The sequence below is a fragment of the Lissotriton helveticus genome, chromosome 3_2 (genome assembly GCF_964261635.1).
Source record: "Lissotriton helveticus chromosome 3_2, aLisHel1.1, whole genome shotgun sequence".
Taxonomy (NCBI): domain Eukaryota; kingdom Metazoa; phylum Chordata; class Amphibia; order Caudata; family Salamandridae; genus Lissotriton; species Lissotriton helveticus.
Window position 1 is genome coordinate 467786391 of NC_136062.1, and position 22831 is coordinate 467809221.

The 22831-nt window shown below is 45.9% G+C and overlaps 1 protein-coding gene across 5 annotated transcripts in view; it reads right to left on the reverse strand.

The window, feature by feature from the left end:
* The window catches only part of LOC144826067 (astacin-like metalloendopeptidase), a 551078-nt gene that overhangs the window by 156844 nt on the left and 371403 nt on the right, over positions 1-22831 (reverse strand). For 4 of the 5 annotated variants that reach the window (XM_078684377.1, XM_078684375.1, XM_078684376.1 and 1 more), the window contains one exon: positions 14535-14662. The exons of the other annotated variant lie outside the window; for it this stretch is intronic. In XM_078684377.1, the coding sequence (XP_078540503.1) occupies positions 14535-14662 (128 nt within the window). The remainder of the gene's footprint in view (positions 1-14534; positions 14663-22831) is intronic. 5 annotated transcript variants of the gene reach the window in all.

Below are 22831 nucleotides of genomic sequence, written 5' to 3' on the forward strand. Positions count from 1 at the left end.
AAAGGTCTACATCTGCAAGCTGAGCTCTACACTGCCAAGAGGCGGCCTACTTGGAATGGCTTTGACCAGCCATTGTTCTCACTGAAATAATTGATGGCTTTGGAATAAGTACAAGACTTTCATTAATTCTACCCCTAGACAATTCTTTAGTGAGTTTTTCCTCTCAGGGTATTGTCCTAAATGGTCATGGGGATGCAGGAAATTGAGGATAGTGAAGACGCTTACAGGGGAGTTCATCAAGGCTCGTAGTTTGTGCAAGGGCTGTTGAAAAAGACATTCAATTACAGGATCCCTTAAACTGGGTGACACCTTTGCAAGGCCACCCCCTGAGTGTTGTATATCACTGTCTTTAAATATGGGAGAAATCAATATGAAATCAGCAGTCAGTAATCCCTACACGATAATGTACCCATTTAACCTATCCAGGAACGCAGCAAAAAACTTCAAACACAAATTAATTAGAACAATTCCAGATACACTGATCTTTGCCCCATCCTTCAATTTAAAAAAAAAAGGAACTGTAGTAAATGACCTGACTTTTTTCACAAGAAAAATCGCAACCATGGTGACCTGCCATGACGAAGATGCTCAATATATAAAAAACAAGTTATAGCCCACATGGTACTAAATTATCGATCGTTACCTCACTAAGATTAAGAGCTGAACTATGCATAACTATGTATAGTAATGGTATTGTCCTTATACAAGCATACAATAATGATTAGAAGAAATTTGACGATTATTTTGCAACCCTAAAAGATTGTGTTGGCATCACAAGTCCCCAAAAAATACTTGGTTACACAAGCAGAGGCCCAGTTTACCACCAACTCAACTAGTATAGACTTCTTATTGTCAGAAGACTCCTAACAGCCAAATCCTACATCAATGTGCATTGACACCCAATTCATTAGTTCAACAGGTCTAGAAGACAAATAACTACAGTACGCTAATATTGTCCATACGCTATTCCCTCTGGAAAGGTCTGTACCTCTTCTCCTGGACATGGTTACTTCCACACATAGGTCACATAGTGGACTCCCTTCAAGCAAATGAGGGTAGGTAGATTAATCCACGAGCCAAACCCTAAATGACGAAAGTATCAACAGCATCTGCATCTATATGAAATTCATATTCTCCAAGTTCGAAAATAAGGTACCAGGACAACCGGAGCTCAATGCATATTATCCTCAAGGGAGGCTCAGGCATCCTACTTAATGAGAAAAAAATGAATGTTGGAAAAGACGTTTGTCTGTATCATCGGGACTCAAGGTCCTAAAGCAAACCACACACATGGCATGTGTACACTTCTAGTCTATCTCCTTTCCACAAAGGGAAATCAAAATACTTAAAAGTACAAGCTGACAGTGTGTCACAAGACATTTTAAATGTGTTACACGAAATTAAGAACATTTTACAACTCACAGCAAGTACTCACTCCATAGTCAAGCTCTTTCAAGAATCAGTGCATGAACTTCAAGGAAAGCATAAATAGATAGCCATGCCACTATCAAATAGACAAAATCGGCCTCACAATCATCTTAAATATCTATTGGATGATGAAACCAACGCCTTACTCCTTTCCTATGAGTCTACATCCAATCTCCCATTCATTAGAGGTAAGGAAATTAGATCAATCCCAATCTATGCAAAAAGAACTACCTTGCCCAATAACAGAAAACTCAACCTTAATAATCTAAAAAAAGTATGTTTAACTGCCAGCAAGCAAGAGATACATTCTGGAAATTCAGGGAAACCGCTATTATGCCTACTACTCTACTGTCGATCAGGGGTGATACTTGCTTCAAACATTGCTGCCCTCATCATTAGTCATGCAGTCGACGTGACAATCTTAACCGAATCATGGCTCACTGAGTCTATTTCCCTTTGCATGGATCTACTGGTGCCTCCCAACTATAACATTGTGAGGCTAGACAGACTAAAAAAGCAGGGGGTGGTATTGCTTGCATATATGACTCTGATCTCTCTATAACCCAACTACATTCTGACCCCCTTAAAGCTTGTGAATACCTCGGTCTTGGTATAAGAACTGCAGATAACCAAATGTGCAAATTGCACATGTTCTACCATCCATCAGGTAACAATGCCCCCATTCATAGACCACTTAATAGAGATCATCACTGCTAACTCAAACTTTCACACCAATTATATATTCCTAAGCAACTTTAATTTGCATTGGGATGATGGTAATGACAAACAGGTCAACGTACTCGAAGATTTCCTAGCATACCTAAATCTTACTCAAGCCTGCACACTGCCGACACACTTGAAAGGGTCAACATTAGACTGGGTTATTTATAAAGATAAGGCTGTTACAATACAATCAATTGATCTATGCGATTTGTCAGATCTGCATGCCATAACCTTCCATATATCTACTATAAAAAAGAAAAAGGCCACCCAACCTGTCAAACTTAAACAGTAGGTTTGGGAGACTCAAGACTTAAACAATGAGCAATTAGTGGCACACTGTGAGAATGATTTAAACTCGCCTAACAACATGACAAACATTATCGAACTCACGGATCACTATAACTCAACAATGACTAATGTAATCAACCCCTCCGTGCCTTTAAGACTGAAAAGAATTCCAGAGAAAGATAAAAATCCCTGGGTTAGTTGGACCCTAAATGAAGAAAGGCAGAAGCTGAGACTAGCTGAAAGGAAATGGAGACAGCCCCTTCATCCCTCCAGCTAAAAACTCTCAGGAAAACTAGAAACAAATACAACAAAAGCATTCACAGATTCAAAAAGGAAGTCTTTAGATCTGAACTGCACATGCCAAAAACAGACCTCGTAAACTCTTCGATATGTTAAGTCTAATAAATTGGTCAATTACGCTCAAGAATCCATAAAATCATAACTGAGCTTTGAGGAATTCTCAGCCTTCTTTACATCCAAAGTCAACTCTTTAGAAAGGGAGCTCAGGATGGCAGGAGGATGATGCCCTAAAGGCAGCAGACAACCTCTCTAGCCCATGGTCATCCCAGACTGATGCTCCCATGCACTCCACACAATTTATTTTTTATTTTTTTATTTTAAGAAGCTTATAAAGCGCACAGCTACCCCCATGCGGGGGTGTCCCGGCGCTAACAGATTGCAAACTGGAAAAGTAAGTACAGATTAAAGGGAGGTAAACAACCAAGTTTTGAGTTTACGTCGGAACAACTAAAAATAAAGAAAAAAGGTCGGCCTTCAGGTTATATGACCAGAATGCCATTGCCACAACTCTCTCGACTATAAAACCTAATAACCACTACAATGATCCTCTCCCCTTCAAAATGCCTGAAAATAGTCAACCACATTGTCGTTTCCATTTGGGCAATGATAATCAATGCCGCGCAGTCTCAAGGCTCCTTACCAGACTGTCTAACAACAGGACAAGTCCTCACCATCATTAAAAAACCTACAGAGGACCTGTCCAACCCAAACAATTTTAGTCTAGCGACCAATATTCCATTATTAGTCAAACTACTAAAAAAATGTGTGCAACCACTGAGCCAACACATTGCTAAATTCAGTCTGCTTGACGGCTGTCAATCTGGATTCTGACAAAGACGCAGTACAGAAACAGCAATACTACATATAGTGAATGATGCCCTACGGGCACTGGATCACAATTAAACATGTCTATTAGTTCTTCTTGACCTGTCTACCGCCTTTGACATGGTAAATCATGATAAATTACTAGCCCGTCTTGAAACAGGATGGGATTATCGGGAAATGTGCGTCAATGGTTTCAATCCTTCCTACAGATCAGGACGCAAAGATTCATGGTCAACCAGGCTCTGTCACCACCATTCCCTAATTCGACTGGAGTTCTGCAAGGCTCAACATTATCTCCATCACTATTCAACCTATATGTCGAACATCTTACAGAAATTCTCCAGCATGCCAACGTCTCCTATCCCATATATGGAGACGACACCCAGATTTACATCACGATCTCTTCGCTGGAGGAGATCAAGATCATGAATAATGCCTTAAATGTGTCATTACATTGGCTAACCGGCAATCAACTAAAACTAAATTAGCAAAAACCGGAATTCCGATTAATATCCCCCCTAAAAGCTCCTCGGATGTGAAGGAAAGGACCAAACAGATCACTGCACTAAATTGCACCCCAGTCCTAGTTGACTTGACCAAATTGCTCGGAATCACACTCGATAAGAATCTAAACATGCAAGCCCACATCAAATCAATGGCGAAAAGGGCATGTTTTCATCTGAACTACCTTAGAACATTGAAACCAATCATTGCTACATCAGACCTCTAATTGGCTGTTCATTCCTTAGTCATCTTGAGGATTGAATAAGGCTGCATGAAATTAACAGGACTACCCAAGATCTCCACAGCACCACTAAAAGCTTGTCTCAATGCAGCCACAAGACTCATTACAGGTTCTAGAAAATGCAACCATATTTCCCCACACTTCAAAGCTCTAAACTGGCTGCCATATGAAGCTAGATTTCAACTTTAACTGGCATGTATTACCCACAAAGCACCCCACTACAAAACACCAATGTACCTAGCCCAGAAAATTGAGTTATCTGGAGGAGGCAGACCATTCCGGAGTGCTAGAGACCTGATGCTGAAACCTTCCATTTTTCAGTAGAAAAAACACCTATCACAAAGCTTTCTCCGGAGCAGCCCCCAGAATCTTGAACTTGCTTCCTCTAAACATTATCAAAATCCGAAACACGTCAATCTTCAAGAGGGAAGCCAAGATCTTCCTAATGGGCAAATTCCTACCATAACCAACAACTGATCTTCTACATCGGGGTCAGTTGCTAGGTGTTGCCTTGTCCTTTTCTGGTAGGGATCCAGCTTACTCCAGAAGGATCCCTAAGGTACCATGACAGATCTCCCCACCGATCAGAGAGTTAGTGCCAATTGGATCTGACAGAGAAGTTTGCATCAACAGGACAGTAAACTTTCTATATCACTATGAATGCACTTAGGTTGTACACTACTATACTCAATTGGTCCTACTGTTGTTATTGTCGTACCCAGGTATGAAATGTACTCATTGGTACTGTTTCTGTTACTACTTCCTCTTCCTGTTGTGTTCTAAATGATTGATGACATGTAATTTTTGATGCCCATGGGTCATGTTCGCGCTATATAAAACTCAGAAAAAAATAAAATAGACGGGGTTAAAGCAAAGCGACTCAAATTCTGCAAATCGTTGATGACTCATTCCACATCCTTGACACTGGAAACTTGTATCTTCCTATTATCCTCGATCTCTGGGCTGTCTTCGACATAGTTAACACCCACGCTTTGATCAGTATCCTGGGGAATTGAATAGGCTTAGAAGGAGTGGTTCCTAACTGGTGTACCGCCTATCTGATAAACCTTTCACAAGTAGGGAAAATTCAGAGCTCTGTCTCTAATCAAGTCAGCCCACAACAAGGGGCTTGATCCTTTCACCAGATCTATTTAACCTCTATCTTCAACCACTTTGTGAGACTCTGAGGAGCTCTAGGATCCTCTTTCACCTGGCTGCTGAAAATACCAATTTCTACTTGAAGGTCTAATCCACCCATGACATTACTTCACTATGCAACACCTTGGCAAGAATTCAAACACGGATGTCAACTCATTTAAACTCGCTTAAACTGAACTCTTCAAAAGAGAATTCCTTCTTCTGCGCCCGTCGCACCTGGACCGCGCCTAGTGCCAGAACCCCTGGACCCCGCGAACGCCACAACACCAGACTCCACTACGACGCCAGCAGCCTCTATGCACTCAACACCAGCCTAAACCACACCTGCTTCCAGGCCACCCCGATATGGACGCACGGACCCTTCTCCTGCCGCACCTGCAACTTCACCTGCGACCGAACCACCAAACCTCCAAGGACTGGACCCAACCACCTCCGTTGCATAGTCCTCAACACCCGCTCCGCACGCAAACACGCCGTCGAGCTCTGGGATCTGCTTGACACCTCCGCCCCAGACGTTGCCTTCCTGACCGAGACCTGGTGGAACGACTCCTTGGCACCCAACATCGCCATAGCCATCCCGGACAGCTACAAGATCACCTGCAGGGATCGCGCCAACGGAACCGGAGGAGGAATAGCCATCATCCACAAGTCCACCCTCAAGGTCGCCACCCACGCAGATGACACCATCAACACCGCCGAACACCCATACTTCCGGATCCACACCGACCCCAACACCACCCTCAGAGGAACACTCATCTACAGACCCCCCGGACCCTGGGCTCAGTTCAGCGACTAAATTGCCGACCTCGCCAGCACCCACGCACTCGCCTCCACGGACTACATCCTCCTTGGGGACCTAAACTTCCACCTCGAGAACAACAACGACGCTAACTCCGCCACCCTGATCAACAACCTCGCCAACCTCGGCCTCAGACAACTCATCACTGCACCCACCCACGCCGCCGGCCACAAGCTGGACCCTGTCTTCTCCACAAGCACCCGCGTAGCCTTCGACCACACCACCAAACTCCACTGGACCGACGACCACTGCATCCACTTCACCTTCAAGAAACCAACCACGCACCACCGCACCCAAAAGCTGCCTCGCCGATGCTGGGGCAAAGTCACCGAAGACCACCTGATCCCCACCCTCGCCCAGAACCCACCCACCGACCCCACCAACCCAGACACCACAGCCCGCAACCTCAGACAGTGGATCGACGACTGCGCCAACACCCTCGCCCCGCTCAAGAAACCCTCCAACAGCCACACCAGCAAGAGAGCCACCTGGTTCACCGACGCACTCCAGAACTCCAAACGCGCATGCCGGAAACTGGAGAAAATATGGCTCCACGAACGCACACCGGACAACCACGCATCCCACAAGGAGGCAACCCGCAGAAATCACCACCTCATGAGACTAGCCAAGAGATCCTCCTTCAAAGACCGCCTGGATAACAACACACACGACAGCAAAGAGCTCTTCAGCATCGTAAAGGAACTCTCCAACGCTAGCGACAACACCACCGACATCCTGTCCTCACAAGAACTGTGTGACTCACTAGCCATCTTCTTCCATCGCAAGATCGCTGACATCCACGACAGCTTCAACACCACGACCGCCCCGACTACGCCAGACTCCACTTCCCCTGTGAACACCACCAGCGCCATCCGGCTGACCTACTGGTCCAACGTCAACGATGACGAGACATGCAAGATCATGAACTCCATCCACTCAGGGTCTCCGTCAGACCCGTGCCCACACCACGTATTCAACAAAGCAGATGCAGCCATCGCACCCCAACTATGGAAGGTCATCAACATTTCCGTCGAAACAGCGACACTCCCGGAAAGCTGGAAGCACGCCGAAATCAACGCCCTCCTCAAGAAGTCCAAGGCGGACCCCAAGGACCTCAAAAACTTCCGTCCCATTTCCCTGCTCCCGTTCCCGGCAAAGGTCATCGAAAAAATTGTCAACAAGCAACTGGCCCGCCAACTGGAAGACAACAACATCCTGGACCCATCCCAATCCGGATTCAGGCGAAACCACATCACAGAGACAGCCCTCATCGCCGCCACAGACGACATCAGGTGCCAACTAGACAACGGCGATACATCCGCCCTCATCCTCCTGGACCTGTCAGCCGCCTTTGACATGGTCTGCCATCGCACTCTAAAGACACGCCTCCTAGAAGCAGGAATCCAAGAGAAGGCCCTTGACTGGACCACGTCCTTCCTCTCCGGCAGAACCCAGAGTTTCCTCCTCCCACCCTTCCAATCTGAAGCCACCGACATCATCTGCGGCGTCCCCCAGGGCTCATCCCTCAGCCCAACTCTGTTCAACATCTACATGGCCCCCCTCACACAATAACCTGCCATCACGACCTCAACATCATCCCCAACGCTGACGACACCCAGCTCATACTCTCCCTCACCAAGTACCCACACAACGCCAAAACCAACCTTCACGAGAGAATGAAGGCCGTCGCCGACTGGATGAGGAGCAGCCGTCTGAAGCTGAACTCGGACAAGACGGAGGTCCTCATCCTCGGACCCACCCCCTCAACCTAGGATGACTCCTCGTGGCCGACCACACTGGGAACAGCACCAACACCCACCGACCATGCACGCAACATAGGAATCATCCTTGACTCCTCCCTCTCCATGTCTAAGCAGTCAATGCGTCTCCTCCTCCTGCTACAACACCCTCTGCATGCTCCGCTGGATCTACAAGTGGATCCCGACCGAAACAAGAACAAGCATTGGAAATGCAATAGGTCTCGCAGCATTAGAGTTAGTGCTTTTAGAATTGTTTATGGGTTTTTTTTGTAAATCTTTAGCATTTTTGTTTCCTGTAGGCAATGCTAAAGAATTACAAAGAAAAAAAGCCATAAACAAATGTAAAAGCTCTAACTCAAATGCTCCGAGACCTATTGCACTGTGTGAGGGTGAGGGGTTGAGGGTGAGTGAGGGTGAGGGTGAGTGAGAGTGAGGGTGAGTGAGGGTGAGGGTGGGTGAGGGTGAGTGAGGGTGAGTGAGTGAGGGTGAGTGAGGGGTTGAGGGTGAGTGAGAGTGAGGGTGAGTGAGGGTGAGTGAGAGTGAGGGTGAGTGAGGGTGAGGGTGAGTGAGGGTGAGTGTGAGTTAGGGTGAGGGGTTGAGGGTGGGTGAGGGTGAGGGGTTGAGGGTGAGTGAGGGTGAGTGAGGGTGAGGGGTTGAGGGTGAGTGAGAGTGAGGGTGAGTGAGGGTGGGTGAGGGTGAGTGAGGGTGAGGGGTTGAGGTTGAGGTGTTGAGGGTGAGTGAGGGTGAGGGCGAGTGAGGTGTTGAGGGTGAGTGAGGGTGAGGGTGAGTGGTTGAGGGTGAGGGTAGGTGAGGGGTTGAGGGTGAGTGAGGGTGAGGGTGAGTGAGTGTGATGCTGAGGGGTTGAGGGTGAGTGAGGGTGAGTGAGAGTGAGGGTGAGGGTGAGTGAGGGTTTGAGGGTGAAGGGTTGAGGGTAAGTGAGGGTGAGTGAGGGTGAGTGAGGGTGAGGGGTTGAGGGTGAGTGAGGGTGAGGCGTTGAGGGTGAGTGAGGGTGAGTGTGAGTGAGGGTGAGGGGTTGAGGGTGAGTGAGGGTGAGTGAGGGTGAGGGGTTGAGGGTGAGTGAGGGTGAGTGAGGGTGAGTGTGGGTGAGGGTGAGTGAGGGTGAGGGTGAGTGAGGGTGAGGGGTTGAGGGTGAGTGAGGGTGAGGGTGAGTGAGGGTGTGTGAGGATGAGGGGGTGAGGATGTGAAGGTGCGTTTGGCAGTGTATGTTTTAACGCTCGGAATATCATAATGAACCCAGACATGACAGTCTCCAGCCAACAGCTGTAAATAGTTAGTCAAGTAAGCTCCAGTGGCCCTGCCAAAAGGGCGTGTTTTTTTCGTGTAAAGTTTCTTATGTTCTTGTGAGATAATCAGCCACCCTAAGTTCTAGGGCTCTGTGCAATGACAGAAGTTACAATTCTTGACCAGAGGCCCCAGTTGGCACACATGCAAATCAGAACCAAACTTTCCTCTAAAAGGAAACTCAATCCGCAACACAAGACCTGTAGTGCCGATAATGGTATGATACGGATATAGTGCTTTATACTTCCGATGGCGCTGAAGCTACATTAGAAATGTCACCGTGCGTAAGGAATTAGACTTAGCCATGCTGATTAACACCCAGCTATCATGCGGTAATGAAGGTCATGCTTTTGATACAAACTACTATTCTTGTACTCGTCTGTCCTGCTGGATCTGTTCCACGAGGAATAGAGTATTGCACTTGATGCCTTCCAGGAGACACGGAAACTTGCGTTGCGACAGCCACGCTGAGCCGGTTTTGTAAGGCAGCAAAGCCTTCAATGCTGCTGCCCAATTTGTAAGTGTCCAGTGATCGGGAAAGCCCGTGCTGCTAAAATGGCGACACCCCGCAGATTGCTCTCCAGATTGCTCTCCTGAAGCTGGCTGCCTGATGGAGTGGAGAGCGGGCGGGCAGAGAGAGTGAGGGGGCGGAGCGGGGGTGTGGGAGGAGTGCGGCTGGCTGCCTGATAGAGTGGAGAGCGGGCGGGCAGACACCACAGACAGTATGCGGTCAATAGGCTTGTGTGGTACCATCATTTTTCAGGGCTATAGGGTCAGGATGTGGTCCAAAGCACCAGAGGGCGGACAATAACTTGCGGACGATATCAACTCGCTGGACAATCGCACTGAACTGCCCACGTCATCTGTTTGTTTACCCAGCCTGTTTTGCAAACCTGCAAGTGACTGTGGTTGCAATGATCCGGGAAGGCGTCAGTCAGGGGAAGCAATTAGAAAACACAAATGCATTCTCTCCAAAGAGCGTGGGGAGAAAAGATGGCATTAAAAAACAAGCTCTCGGCATTGCGTGGCGGGAGGGGGCGGGGGGAACGTCGAGTCGGAACAAAAAACAAGTGAAAGCGGGATGTAAGTAGGGGGGAGGAGAAGTCTGGGCAGGCAGGATGACTCAGGGGAGGGGGCGGAGCGGGGCAGAGCGGCATGTGGGTGTGAAGAAGCCGGGCCTTTGAAGTGAAGCTAAGCTTCACTTCAAAGGTGTCGGAGGAATGCGGGCGGCTGTGCACGCGCTTTTAAGCTCAATGCACATGCGCATTGAGCTTAAAAGTCACGGGCACTGCAAGGAATCGCCACGATTCCTTGCAAGTTAGATAAAGAGTCGATGAGCCCCTATAGTCTCGCTTGCTCGATGCGCATGCGCATCGACAGGCGAGACCTAAAAACGGTTACACAGGCCCTCGTCAGCAGCAGACTGGACTACGGCAATGCACTCTACGCAGGAATCCCAGCCATACACCTATGACGACTACAACTCATCCAAAACGCCTCCGCCCGACTGATCGTCAACGTCCCCCGCCGCATCCACATCACCCTCCACCTGAGAGACCTACACTGGCTCCACGTCGACAAGAAGATCACCTTCAAGCTCCTAACCCACGCACACAAAGCACTCCACAACGCCGGACCAGCCTACCTGAACAGCAGACTCAGCTTCTAGACCTCTACCCGCTAGCTCCGCTCCGCCAGCCTCGCACTCGCCGCTGTCCCCCGCATCCAACGAACGACCTCCGGCAGCAGATCCTTCTCCTACCTCGCCGCCAAGACCTGGATCAACCTCCCTACCCACATACGACAGACCCAAGACCTACTTGCCTTCAGAAGACTCCTCAAGACCTGGCTCTTCGAGCAGTAGCAGCACCCCCCCCTCCCCTCAGCGCCTTGGGACCCTCACGGGTAAGTAGCATGCTCTACAAGTACTCTGAATGATTGATTGATTGATTCTTATATCCAAGCTACCTATACAAGAATGTATGGAATTCCTCTCTGCCTTGGACTGACAACAACCCCTCATTGTTCAGAAGTGGAAGTCGCTTAGCTTCATCTTTGACAATTGGCTTAATATACAGAGTCAAATCACAGCCATGGCCAAGAGCGCCCAGTACAAACTAAGGCTACTCAGGAGGATCAGGAGGCTTATTCTGAAATAGGAATTGAAATCAGTTGTGGAGGCGTTGGTTCTCTCCTAACTAGTCTATAGGAACCCAATGCATATGTATCTCCGCTTTATCACAGGACTTAGGAAATTTGACCACATCACACCTGTCCTGCTATTCCTTCAAAGTCTTCCTATTGAGGCAAGAGCTCAATTTAAAATTGCTTCCACTACACACAAGGTACGTAATTCCTCTTTGCTCATCCACCTAACCGCGAAAATGAAAATCTTGTGCACAAAATAGGGTTCAAGAAACACAAATCCCTTCTCCTGAACCTCCTGCCTTTAAACGAGAACACTATATGATCCAATGATCCTCAGGATGCACTATAAGAATCTGAAACTTCCTTCCCCCAACCCTCTGTCTGACCCCATTTCATGCTACCTTTAAAAAGAACTTAAGACTCTTATCTTTGAAGGACACTTGGCTAAATTGATGATCTCCCCAAACTATCTGTTATTTCCTCTACTGTATCTCAAATATTTTCTGGCAATGATTGACGGTAACTGTACTCTTTTAAATAGTTCTAATGCCCCAGGGATTTGTCAGCGCTTTATATAATGAAAACAAAAAGTAAATAAATACATGAATAATCAATAAATATTGTGTTTTAGCAGTGAAAGAGATCTCTAGGGCCCTGTTGGTGAACTGCAGCTTCTGCTCCTATTCGTTTGGTGTTTCTTTCAGGGGGTTTGGGGAGGGAAGGGTTATCTGGGGTGCGGAGCAACCAAATAAAAATCCTTAAGCAGGTAAAAAGGGCAGAAATCAGTGAAATGACATGTAAGGTCTTGATGTCAGAACCTTAGGTGGAAGGAAGGGTGCCATCATAAGAGCCGGTTTCGGCAGACGAAAAGCTTTGGATTTCAGAGGACTGTTAACTAGCTGGCAGGCAATTGGTACATGGAAATGCTTTCAGAGGGGGATAGTGGTAAAAGCAGTAGGAGGAGATAGAACTGTTCTAACCGAGGCCGTGGTCTCATCACAGACAGAGTGAGAGAGGGAGGAGAGAGAGAGAGAGACAGAAAGAGAGAGAGAGAAATATGATGAACAGAGGGTTGGGAGAGCGGTCTCCTGGATGGACTCCATGACTTTCAGAGCACCACAGACAGCACAAGAAAAAAACTAAATAGATGAAACATACATATAGATACCATGGAACTTTCAGTTAGAGGCTTGTCAGTGAAATGTGTTGTGGCAACTGGTTTGGGGGAACCAGGGGTTACAAGACTTCATTTATGCCAGTTTGAGCCTTTTACCCAGGTTGGCCGGGGTCACTTTACTAGTGGACCTTCAGCACTTGACCCTCAGTTGCCAAGACAGAGCTGTGCAAGGCTTACTTACGTGGTGGTATGGGCCAGAAAAGCAATACTCAGCAAAGACAATAAAACACACAATAACACAATAACTCCAGACAATGCTTTTACTTAATAAAAAGTACTTTTTCTACCTTCAGCTTACTACTATATCTCGAAAGATAAATGAAAATGGAGGAACAAGAAGCAATGCAATACAGGCTATACACAATAAACAGACATCTACATACTGACTTTGACAAATGGTTTTCATAATGGAAAAGGTACTGCCTATTAGTTTTAACAACTGTGTTGTTTTGTCTGTTAGTTTTGGTAGGTGGAGTTTCACAAACAATACATATTTACCTATTAATCTTATCAATCCGTTTCTCACAATATACAATGAGATCAGAATAGGAAGCACTCTCCAAGTAATCACTGGGGCACTGGTATAGTATCCATATTAAAGACAGAAAGAGAAATTAAACATATTAAAGTCCGTCCATTTGAGTACAGTGATTCTTCCAATTAGTTCATAAGCCCACGACTAGACGTAGAGGTGTGCCTTCAAAAGATGTTATTCTTCCCATATTGAACATCCAGCCCAGCCAACGCGTTTGACTCTTCGATCAAGGGCTTCATCAGGGAATACAAATATCTTTCTAATAATATCATCGCAGGATTATACTCATAAGGTACAATATTCCAGATCAGTGATGGTCATTGGAACTAAGACCTCTGTAACAAGGTCTGGCTCCTGCAACGTTCATTCTTTCTCTCTAGACCGGTCTAGATGTTGATAGCTATCCAGGAGATTCTTAGCAAATACCTGAGACAAGCCTCATTACACTACAAAGCCTCTTAGGACCACTCCTTCTTTCCCTAACAGTTGCCGGTGAAGACCAGAGTTTTAGTAAAGAGTAGTGGGTTCACGTAGCTCACCGACTGTGTCTGCAATTTGCTCAGATTTTATCGTCTTTGGAGGTAGTCATTTAAATAGACATTAATTACATGTATATTTACTAACACAAAAATGTTTTTGACCCCAATGCATGTTCATGCAGTGAGATTAAACCACTAACAAAAGGAAGTAGGAGAATTAAAATAAAATGATATGCTCACATAGCAACTCATGTAAATGATTTTACTACCCACAGGAAGACAAACCTATTTATTTTGAATATGAGATATGTCTGTATATAGTTTCCCACTCTTATAAAATGGAAGATTAAAATAAACTTTTATGCCTATCAAAATGTTACTATTGAAAAGTAAGGCAGAAGCAAGCGGCTAGGAGGGTGGATAGTCCAAGGAAAGAAATATGGAAAGAGAATGCTAGGCGTGGTTATTTATCTCTATCGTTTACTATATTTTTTAATCCGTTTATTAGTTTTCATGTATCCAAAACAGAACAGAAATGCATGATATTACATCAAAAAACATAGGCAAGCTGCATAAGCCCCCTTTTTCAGCCATAAGGAACGCAGCATAATCAGTATTCACAGCAATAAATTCTAATGGAAACCAGTCAGTTAGCAAGAACACACAATTTGGATAGGCCAACGCATATTATTTTTACAGGAATGTATTTACTATCAGCCCTGATGATTCTTAGGACAGTCTGTACACACAGACAGGCCCCAGTGTAGCTCTGTCACAGGATCCTGCAATGCTTGTTGCTCAATGTGTTTGAAATGCTGCTATATGTGGCACAGTGCCACTGTGACCACCGTGGGGGCGTGCACTCACCGCAGCTGTACAGCTTGTTGAGCTTCGCCACGTCCAGGGGGCTCAGCCCATATCTCTGTCCGATTTCAACGTTCGGGTCAGGCTTGGGGATTATGCTCGGCTGCCCAGGTGTCTTTGAAAATGTGTATCTGTGAGAAGATAAGAAAGGTTGGTATCAAAGTATGTGTCAGGCCGCTATTTTAGTTGAAAGCTTCTGAGTGACTCCTTAGCAGCATCTGTATACTGTAGCAGTGGTAGAACCTGAGAACCCACGAAGCACCAACAATGGAGCAGGCATTGCCAGTGAATACAGGTGGCACCCCTGGATGGATCTGCATGAGAAGGATGAGAAGATTACATTCTGGGATTCCCTGCACCTGTGTAAATATGTCCAATGAGAAGAATACAAAGGGTTTGCGTTTAGCTGGGACCTGGACTCCATGCAGCCAGGAGAAGAGCAGAGAGGCCCTTGAATTCTGTGCATCTGTAACCTACCCAAGGAGAAGAACCGAGAGGGCCCAGTATCTTTATATCTGTTACAACAGAGCCAAGGACAGGGACCAAGAGGGCCCAGGATTCATTGTATCTGTGATAACATTCCCAAGGAGAGGCACCAAGAGGGTCCTGTCTCTCTATAGCTCTGATAATATACCCAAGGAGAGGAACTGAGTGGGTCCAGTATCTCTGTATCTGTCATAACATACCCAAGGAGAGGAAGGATAAAATGCTAATCTGTCATGCAAATTCTCTTCCAGGGGATTCCTCATCAAAGTCATAAACACTGAATAGTCCCGCCCACATGCGGGGACACTGGAGCACTTCATAAACATTATATATGTATATACCTGTAAACACATTTATATGTTTTTTCCAAGATAAAAAGATGACTAAAGGTAGCCTTCCACAAACCTTTATTTAAAAGCACATGGAAAGGGAATAGGAGACATTGCTTACCAAAAAGCTGCTTTCAAAGAGTAAGCATAAAACTGGCACTGTGCCTTTAAGAAGCTCACAGTACCCCCTATATCCCATCATACCCAACAGGTGACAGTTAGGTCAGGTCAGATCATTTGTATGGAAAACTAAAGGTTACTGTATACAGAAGGCTGTTGGGAGCTGTGGTGGCTTCAGTTTGGGGAGGTGGATGGATTGCTTTTGATTTTGATGAGGATTCCCCTGGAAGAGAACTAGGATTACAGGTAAGAAATGTGCCCTTCTCTTCCAGGGGATCATAATCACTAGCCATAAGCACTGAATAGAATACCAACCCCATCCGACTACAAGCTGACTTCAAAGTGAAAACCACCTCCCAACATTTTAGCCAAAAAGATTCCTCAAAGAAACCTGTACTACCTGGGTGTCCACCTTAGCATCTGAATCCAGGTAGTATTGCCTAGTAAAAGTATGAGAAGACTTCAAGGTAGTAGCTTTACAGATGTCAGAAATTGGTAGTTTTCTTAGCAGTGCTGCGAAATAAAAATCTACCCTCGTTGAGTGCGCTTTAGGTCTAACAGGTAATTACTTTTTATCATGTTGTTAACAAAGCAGTATACATGAAAAATCCATCTTAAGATCAGGGTAACTCTGTCCGCACGTCATCATAGTCAACAAACAGGTGATCTTATTTCCTAATAGTCTTAGTCTTGTTCAAATAGAATTTCAACACTCTCTTAACATCCACTGAATGCAGGGACCTTTCAGCTTGCGGAAGAATGTAGGCAGGGAGATGGTTTCATTGATGGCAAAAAACTGGGATGAGTCCTCATGACCACCTAGTTGGAATCGAAAACAGCTTCTGGTATTTCTGAACACCGAGCTTGCATTTCACTTACCCTATGAGCGGAAGTGATAGCCACCAAAAAAGCAGCTTTCCAGGTAAGATATTATAAAGAGGCTTTATGTATTGTGTTGAAGGGAGGGTCAAATTAATTTGGAAAGGACAATGTTGAGTTCCCATGGATAGGAGGGATTCCCGACTGTGGAATACACCTTTTTAAACCCGTCAAGAAAGTCTTTTACTGCTGGCAGTTTAAAAAAGGACACTTGTGAGGGAGATTTCCAGTAAGCTGTAATGGCTGCCTTGTGTAGTCCAATGACAGAGACCATTTATTTAGCCAAGAAAAGGAGATATGGAATATTATTTATTTATTTATTTAAGGTTTTTATAGAGCGCGTAGTCACCCATGAGTATCCCAGCGCTAAGCCTCGTAATCCTGAGGGGAGGGAATGCGGAAAAGTAAGAGTGATTATGGGAAGAGGAGGGTTTTGAGCGATTTCCTGAAGCGGAGGAGATTCGGTTCTGTTCTTAGTTTCAGAGGGAGCGCGTTCCATTGCTTCGCTGTGTGAACCGAAAAGCGGCGACCTCCTGAGCGGGCTTTTTTCACCTTGGGTACCACAATGAGGTTTTCGTGGTCCGACCGGAGCGCTCTAGTAGGTCTATAGGGGGTGATACAGTTTTTGAGAATTGGTGGGCCTTCGTTGTGGAGCACTTTGTGAGCCAGGCAGAGGGCCTTGAATACCACTCTTTCCCTGATCGGTAGCCAGTGCAATTTGTTCAATGCGGGTTTCGCAGATGTTCTGGCCGGGGTGTTCGTGAGCGTCCGGGCAGCGGCATTCTGGATTTTCTGTAGTGTCTGGAGGGTGGTTTCAGGGGCTCCCAAATAAATGGCGTTACTGTAGTCCAGCCTGGACACAATCAGGCCTTGGATCAACTGTTTCCGGGAATTAAAAGGGAGTAGGGGAAGCACCTTCCTGCATGATCTTAGCAGGCCGAAACAGACGCCGGCCGTCTTCCTTGCCTGCGTTCTAAAGGTGAGATCTTTCTCTAACCATATTCCCAAACTTTTGATCTCCGTCTTGGGGGCAGCGGGTTCACCAAGACAGGCGGGCCAGATGTTCGGGGGTAGATCTCGCGCTTTTTGACCCAGGAGCAGAATCTCTGTTTTTGACCCATTTAGTTTAAGGGCTGAGTCGTTCATCCATTGATGTATATTGGAGAGACAGCCGTGGAGGTTGGAGGGCTCTTGCTTGGGGTGGGATAGAGTTACCACCAGCTGTGTATCGTCAGCATAACTGATGATAGTGACTCCGAATGGGGTGACCATCTCCTCCAATGGGGCCATGTACACGTTAAATAACGTGGGGCTAAGTGACGAGCCCTGTGGCACACCACACCGGAGGGGGATGGCAGGGGAGCGGCTGTCACATTCTCAGACTTGGAAGGAGCGTTGGCAGAGAAAGGATGAAAGCCATTTCAGAGCTTTGTCTTTCACTCCGATGTTTTCCAGGCGTTGCGTTAAGACCTGGTGGCTGACAGTGTCGAAGGCCGCACTCAGGTCCAGGAGGACCACTGCCACTGATCCTCCTGTGTCAAGAATGTCTCTGGCCTTCTCCACTGCTGCAAGGAGAGCGGTGTCAGTGCCCTGACCTGGTCGAAAGCCCGTCTGGGAGTTCTTGAGGAGGTGGTTGGTTTCCAGGAACTGTGACAGTTTTTTATTTACGAGTTTCTCAGCGACCTTACCAATCCAGGGGAGGAGAGAGATGGGTCTATAGTTTGATAGATCTTCAGGGTCTAGTGAAGGTTTCTTAAGAAGTCCTTTAATGACCGCTTCCTTCCAACTGGGGGGGACTTCACCTTGGGTTAATGAGGTGTTAATCAGATCGGTCAGCGGGGGCACTATGGTATGGGTGATTTTTTTGAGGAATCGTATGGGCACTGGGTCACTGGGGGCGCCACTCTTGATAGAAGCAAATGTGGCGGCTACCTCCTCCATGGTAACCGGGCCGAAGGAGACCAAATGAGGAGCAGAGGGCTTCCGGGGGGAATTCCTCTGCAGAGGAGGATAGTCCTTATCTCCTTCCATGAAATCGGATTCGGCTGCGGGCAGGGAGGCGAGGATCTTTTTAATTTTTTCATCGAAGAAGGTAGCTAATTTGATACATTTGTCTTCCGCTGCTTTGGGGTCCATAGGTTTTTGTGGGGGGTCGGGAACATGGAGGAGCTCTTTAAGGATAAGGAAGGTTTCCCTGGCTGAGCAGGAGGAATTCTTTATTTTTTCCTCATAAAAGGCACTTTTGGCGTTGCGGAGTGCTAGTTTATATGCTCTCATGGATGCCTGGAATACGTCTTTTTTCTTCACAGACTTGTCCTTCCTCCAAATGCGTTCTGACCTTTTGCATTCCTTCCTTAAAGCGTTCAGTGCGGCGGTATACCATGGGGCTGGATTGATCCTCTTGGTATGTTTAAGAGTACTAGTGAGAGGGACAAGACTGTCTAGGGAGTGGGTGAGCCAATCATTAAATTCTCTATCCGCAGTTTTAGGATCCGAGGGGCGGGGCGGGATGGATTTTCCTAACTTAGCTTCCCATTCCTCCGGTACCAGCTTGTGCCACCGTCTACCGAGGGTCCTGGTTTTGGGTGGTTGAGTCAGAGCAATTTTGATATGCCAGTGCATGGGAACCAGTGAATAAGTATGTCTTCTTAACATGAGAAAGGGTTGAGGCCATTCTGTTTATACCACTAATAAAATATCTTCCATTTGAAACACCTGGTGGAGGGTCTCCTGGCCTCCCTGAGAATGTTCATTCTGTCCTTAAGATGACCTAAATGTCCACATTGGAGGAATTGGGAAGCCATGCAGCCAAGTTCAGGCATGAGATGTTTGGATGTAGTATCCCTCTTCTGGACTTGAACAGTAGATCCAGTTGACAGGGAAGCTGCTTGTTAGGTCTCTCTGAAATATGTAGAAGGTTTGTGAGCCACCACTGGCGAGGCCGCTCTGTTGGCTGTGAGGATCATCTAGTGTGAGACCGGTATAGCTTAAGAATCACTGCTGGAATGAGAGGAGTTGGTGGTAAAGCATAGAGAAATTGAGCATTCCCCTGCGAACCTGGCAGGTAGAACCTTGACGAATAGGTGTGGCATTTTCTGTTGTTGACATCTGCAAACAAGTCTATGTCGGGATATCATGAAAGATTTCTTGCAAGACATCATCGTTGAGCACCTAGTCGTGATTGTCTTGGACAGTGGGACTGAGATCGTCTGCCTGCTCATTTTGAATTCCTGGCAGATGGATAGCTGTTATTGAGAGATTCCAGGCAAGGATGATAGTCTCTCCTCTCAAGGATACACTCTTGCGGACTGTGTTTTCAGTGTGGCCCCTAATTAGTGAAGTCTTTGAACTGGGTCGACTGTTGATTTTTGAAAACTGATCTGAAGACCTAGGCTCGAGAGAGAGTACTCACTCAAATGTGAAAATGCTCCTTTGTTTGGGATGGAGAGGAGCTCTTTATCCGCCAGTCATCGAGATAAGGATAAACAAAAATCTTCTGTCTCCTCAAGATGCTGAGACCACTTCCATACATTTTGAAAATGTTCTTGGGGCTGAGTAGAGACCGAATGGGAGTACCTTGTACTGGTAGTGCTAGAATCCCACCTTGAAACAAAGTATTTTCAAGTGATTTGTGGCATTAAGGATATGGAAAGATGCATCTTGGAGGTCAATCACACACATCCAATTCCCTTGATGTAATTGTGGGTTAATTTGGCGGAGTCAACAGCCTGAATTTTTCTCAGTGGATGTTTTTAAGTATTTTGAGGTCCAAGATGAGTCTGAACTCTTGTTTTGGTCTTTTCTTCTTTACTAGGAAGTAACAGGAATAGATTTCCTATTGCCTTTGATGACACAGGACTTTTTGCAGCCAAGTGTTGACTTCAGACCGTAAGAGGTCTGGTTGGTACCAGCATGTTTTTACTGGGGGGATTGTTGAAGGAGGGGATTTGAAGCAAAGAGAGTAGCCACTCTGTACAATATTCAAAACCCTTAAGGCTTTTGTAATGGATTGTCAATCTTCCCAGGGATTGGCAAAATTTCCTTCCAGCAGAGCGGGGAACAGTGAAAGGGGAAGGAACGCTTCATTGTTTAGTAGTGGTCTTTCCTTGTGCTGCGGGCTGTTGTGCGCCGCTTCCTCTGGATGCGTTGTGAGGATGGTAGTGAGATCTTGCTCGTGCTATTGCCAGTGAGGGAATTGAACCCTCTTCTGGAAGTACCTCCTTTTGTTGGACCTATAATGCTTACGGAACTCTTTCTTCTTTTCAAGACCCACAGCCATATAAGTGTCCAGCTCGGTCTTCATCCTAGACATCTCTTCATCCGCATGTGAACCAAAGAGGGTGTTGCCAGAAAATGGAAGGTACATTATGCAGTGTTAAATTTCAGGTTTTAGCCCTGTGAGAAGTAGCCAGGAAGATCTTCCTGCACATATCCCATGTGCATATCTGTGAGCGGCCAGATCTCATGCATCCGTAGCTGCACTTATGAATTGGTTTGAGACCAAACCACCTTCAATGAGAACCCTTATGAAATCCTGTCTGTCCTCTTTCTGCAGCTTTTCAGTGAACCATGACAGTAAACCTCAGAAGGATCTGTCAAATAGAGCTGATGCACTAGCCACCTTCATGAAGGATGATGATATTCCGTACATTTTCCTCCCCAGTGCTTCCATCTGTTTGCTTTCCTTGTCCATTGGTACCAAGGATAAAAAAGATGCAGCAGAATGTGATTTACACGCAGTTAACAACTGCTTTTCTACAACGATATGTTTTTAACTGCATGTTCTTATGATCTATGCACAAAATGATACTGAATTGTACTGAATAAATGCTGCACTTTTATAAATGATTTGTTACTGTATTTTTTAAAAATTATTTTAGTTTTGTGTAAATTGATTATATGTTTTTGACATTGTAGCACTATTGGTTCCTTGAATTTTAGAACATATGACAACCAGCAATTTTGAATATTGTGTTGTTATACTATTACAGTATTTAACTGTGAGTTAGGAACTTTTTTGTTTAAAAAATGTACACGCAGCTGCCACAATAACGAAATCCGGAGGCGGGTTAGCCCTGAGAAACAATGGGTCCTATCAGGAGCTTTATACTTCTTCAGGCTCCGCGGTAGTGCGGACCTTAAGACTGCTGGTGTTAGGAACGGTTCAATAGGATCAGGTACAAGAGGCAAGAGTACACGTGTAATGCAGTGTTTCCAAAATCACAGAAGATGTTGTAAGTTGCGTCGGACAGCTTTGTCACACCCCTGATTAGGACCTCATTGAATGTCAAAAGGCCATCCATCAGTGACACTCCTGCTGGTGGTATGTCAGAAAAAACAGGCGAGTGGTGTTATCCAACGACCTGAAAGAGGTAGACTAAGATGGCGTCCTGCGTCTGTGCCTGGTGGAATCCATACGATTTTTTGATCTTGAAGACCTGGATTTGGTCCTGGACCTTGTTCAAGATCTAGAGCTGTGATGCAGAGGGCTTCTAAACCGTGGACATGGTGCCGCACACTTTTACGTGTAGCTCTGGTAGTTGTAGGAGGAAATGATGTAAAAGTTACTTACCTTCGGTAATACTATATCTGGTGAAGACACAGTCTAGAAACAGATTCCTTAACTTTGAACTCTCCCCAGGCACCAGCCTGGATCCGGAAATATTTCAGCAGTACCTCTGCACGCCTGGGGACGACGTCGCACTGCTCCGCATTGACGTCATCTCCAGAAATGACATCAGTGGAGCCATATAAGTCCCCTACGGAGCGTGGACATCAGTTTCTTCTGTGCAACCTTCCGCGCCAGAACGCGGAGCCACTGCAGAAATTGGTTGTGGAAACAGTGTGCCCAAAAATATCAAAAATCAGAAACATTAATAAAGAAGAAACTTCAAATTGTACAGTAATGCCAGACACAGATTTTAAAGAAAACCCCTAATAAAATCAATGAAACACAGGGCTACATGAAACTCTATGCCCTGTTGAATAACTCCCACCTGAGGGAAGAGAGTATACACTCTATAAACCATTCATTAATGGTAATGTATAGCATGGCAATAGCAAAACAGAACCTATAACAACAACACCAGGTTGTGTGTTAAATCACACCATTACGTGATATATTGACAGTAACAATGAACAAATAAATTATTACTATTCACTGGTGTGTCATCCAGAGAGAAAAAGAAAACACACTCCCACTCTAACAATCACACACATTTGGAAATGGATGTTATTGAAACATCTAAACAAAAGCTAAGTGGCAAGGCCAAACGACTTGTTTAATCCCAACATAGATTGAGATAGTGATCACTGGTATATAAACCCAGTATTGAAAGGGGATGACCTCTACCTCAAAGGTAATTCACAGAGCGGGGAGGATGGGCAGAGCATTAAGGAATCTGCAGCTAGACTGTGTCTCTAGCAGATATAGCGTTACAGAAGGAAAGTAAGTTTTACATCTGATAGAGACATCTAGACGCAAAT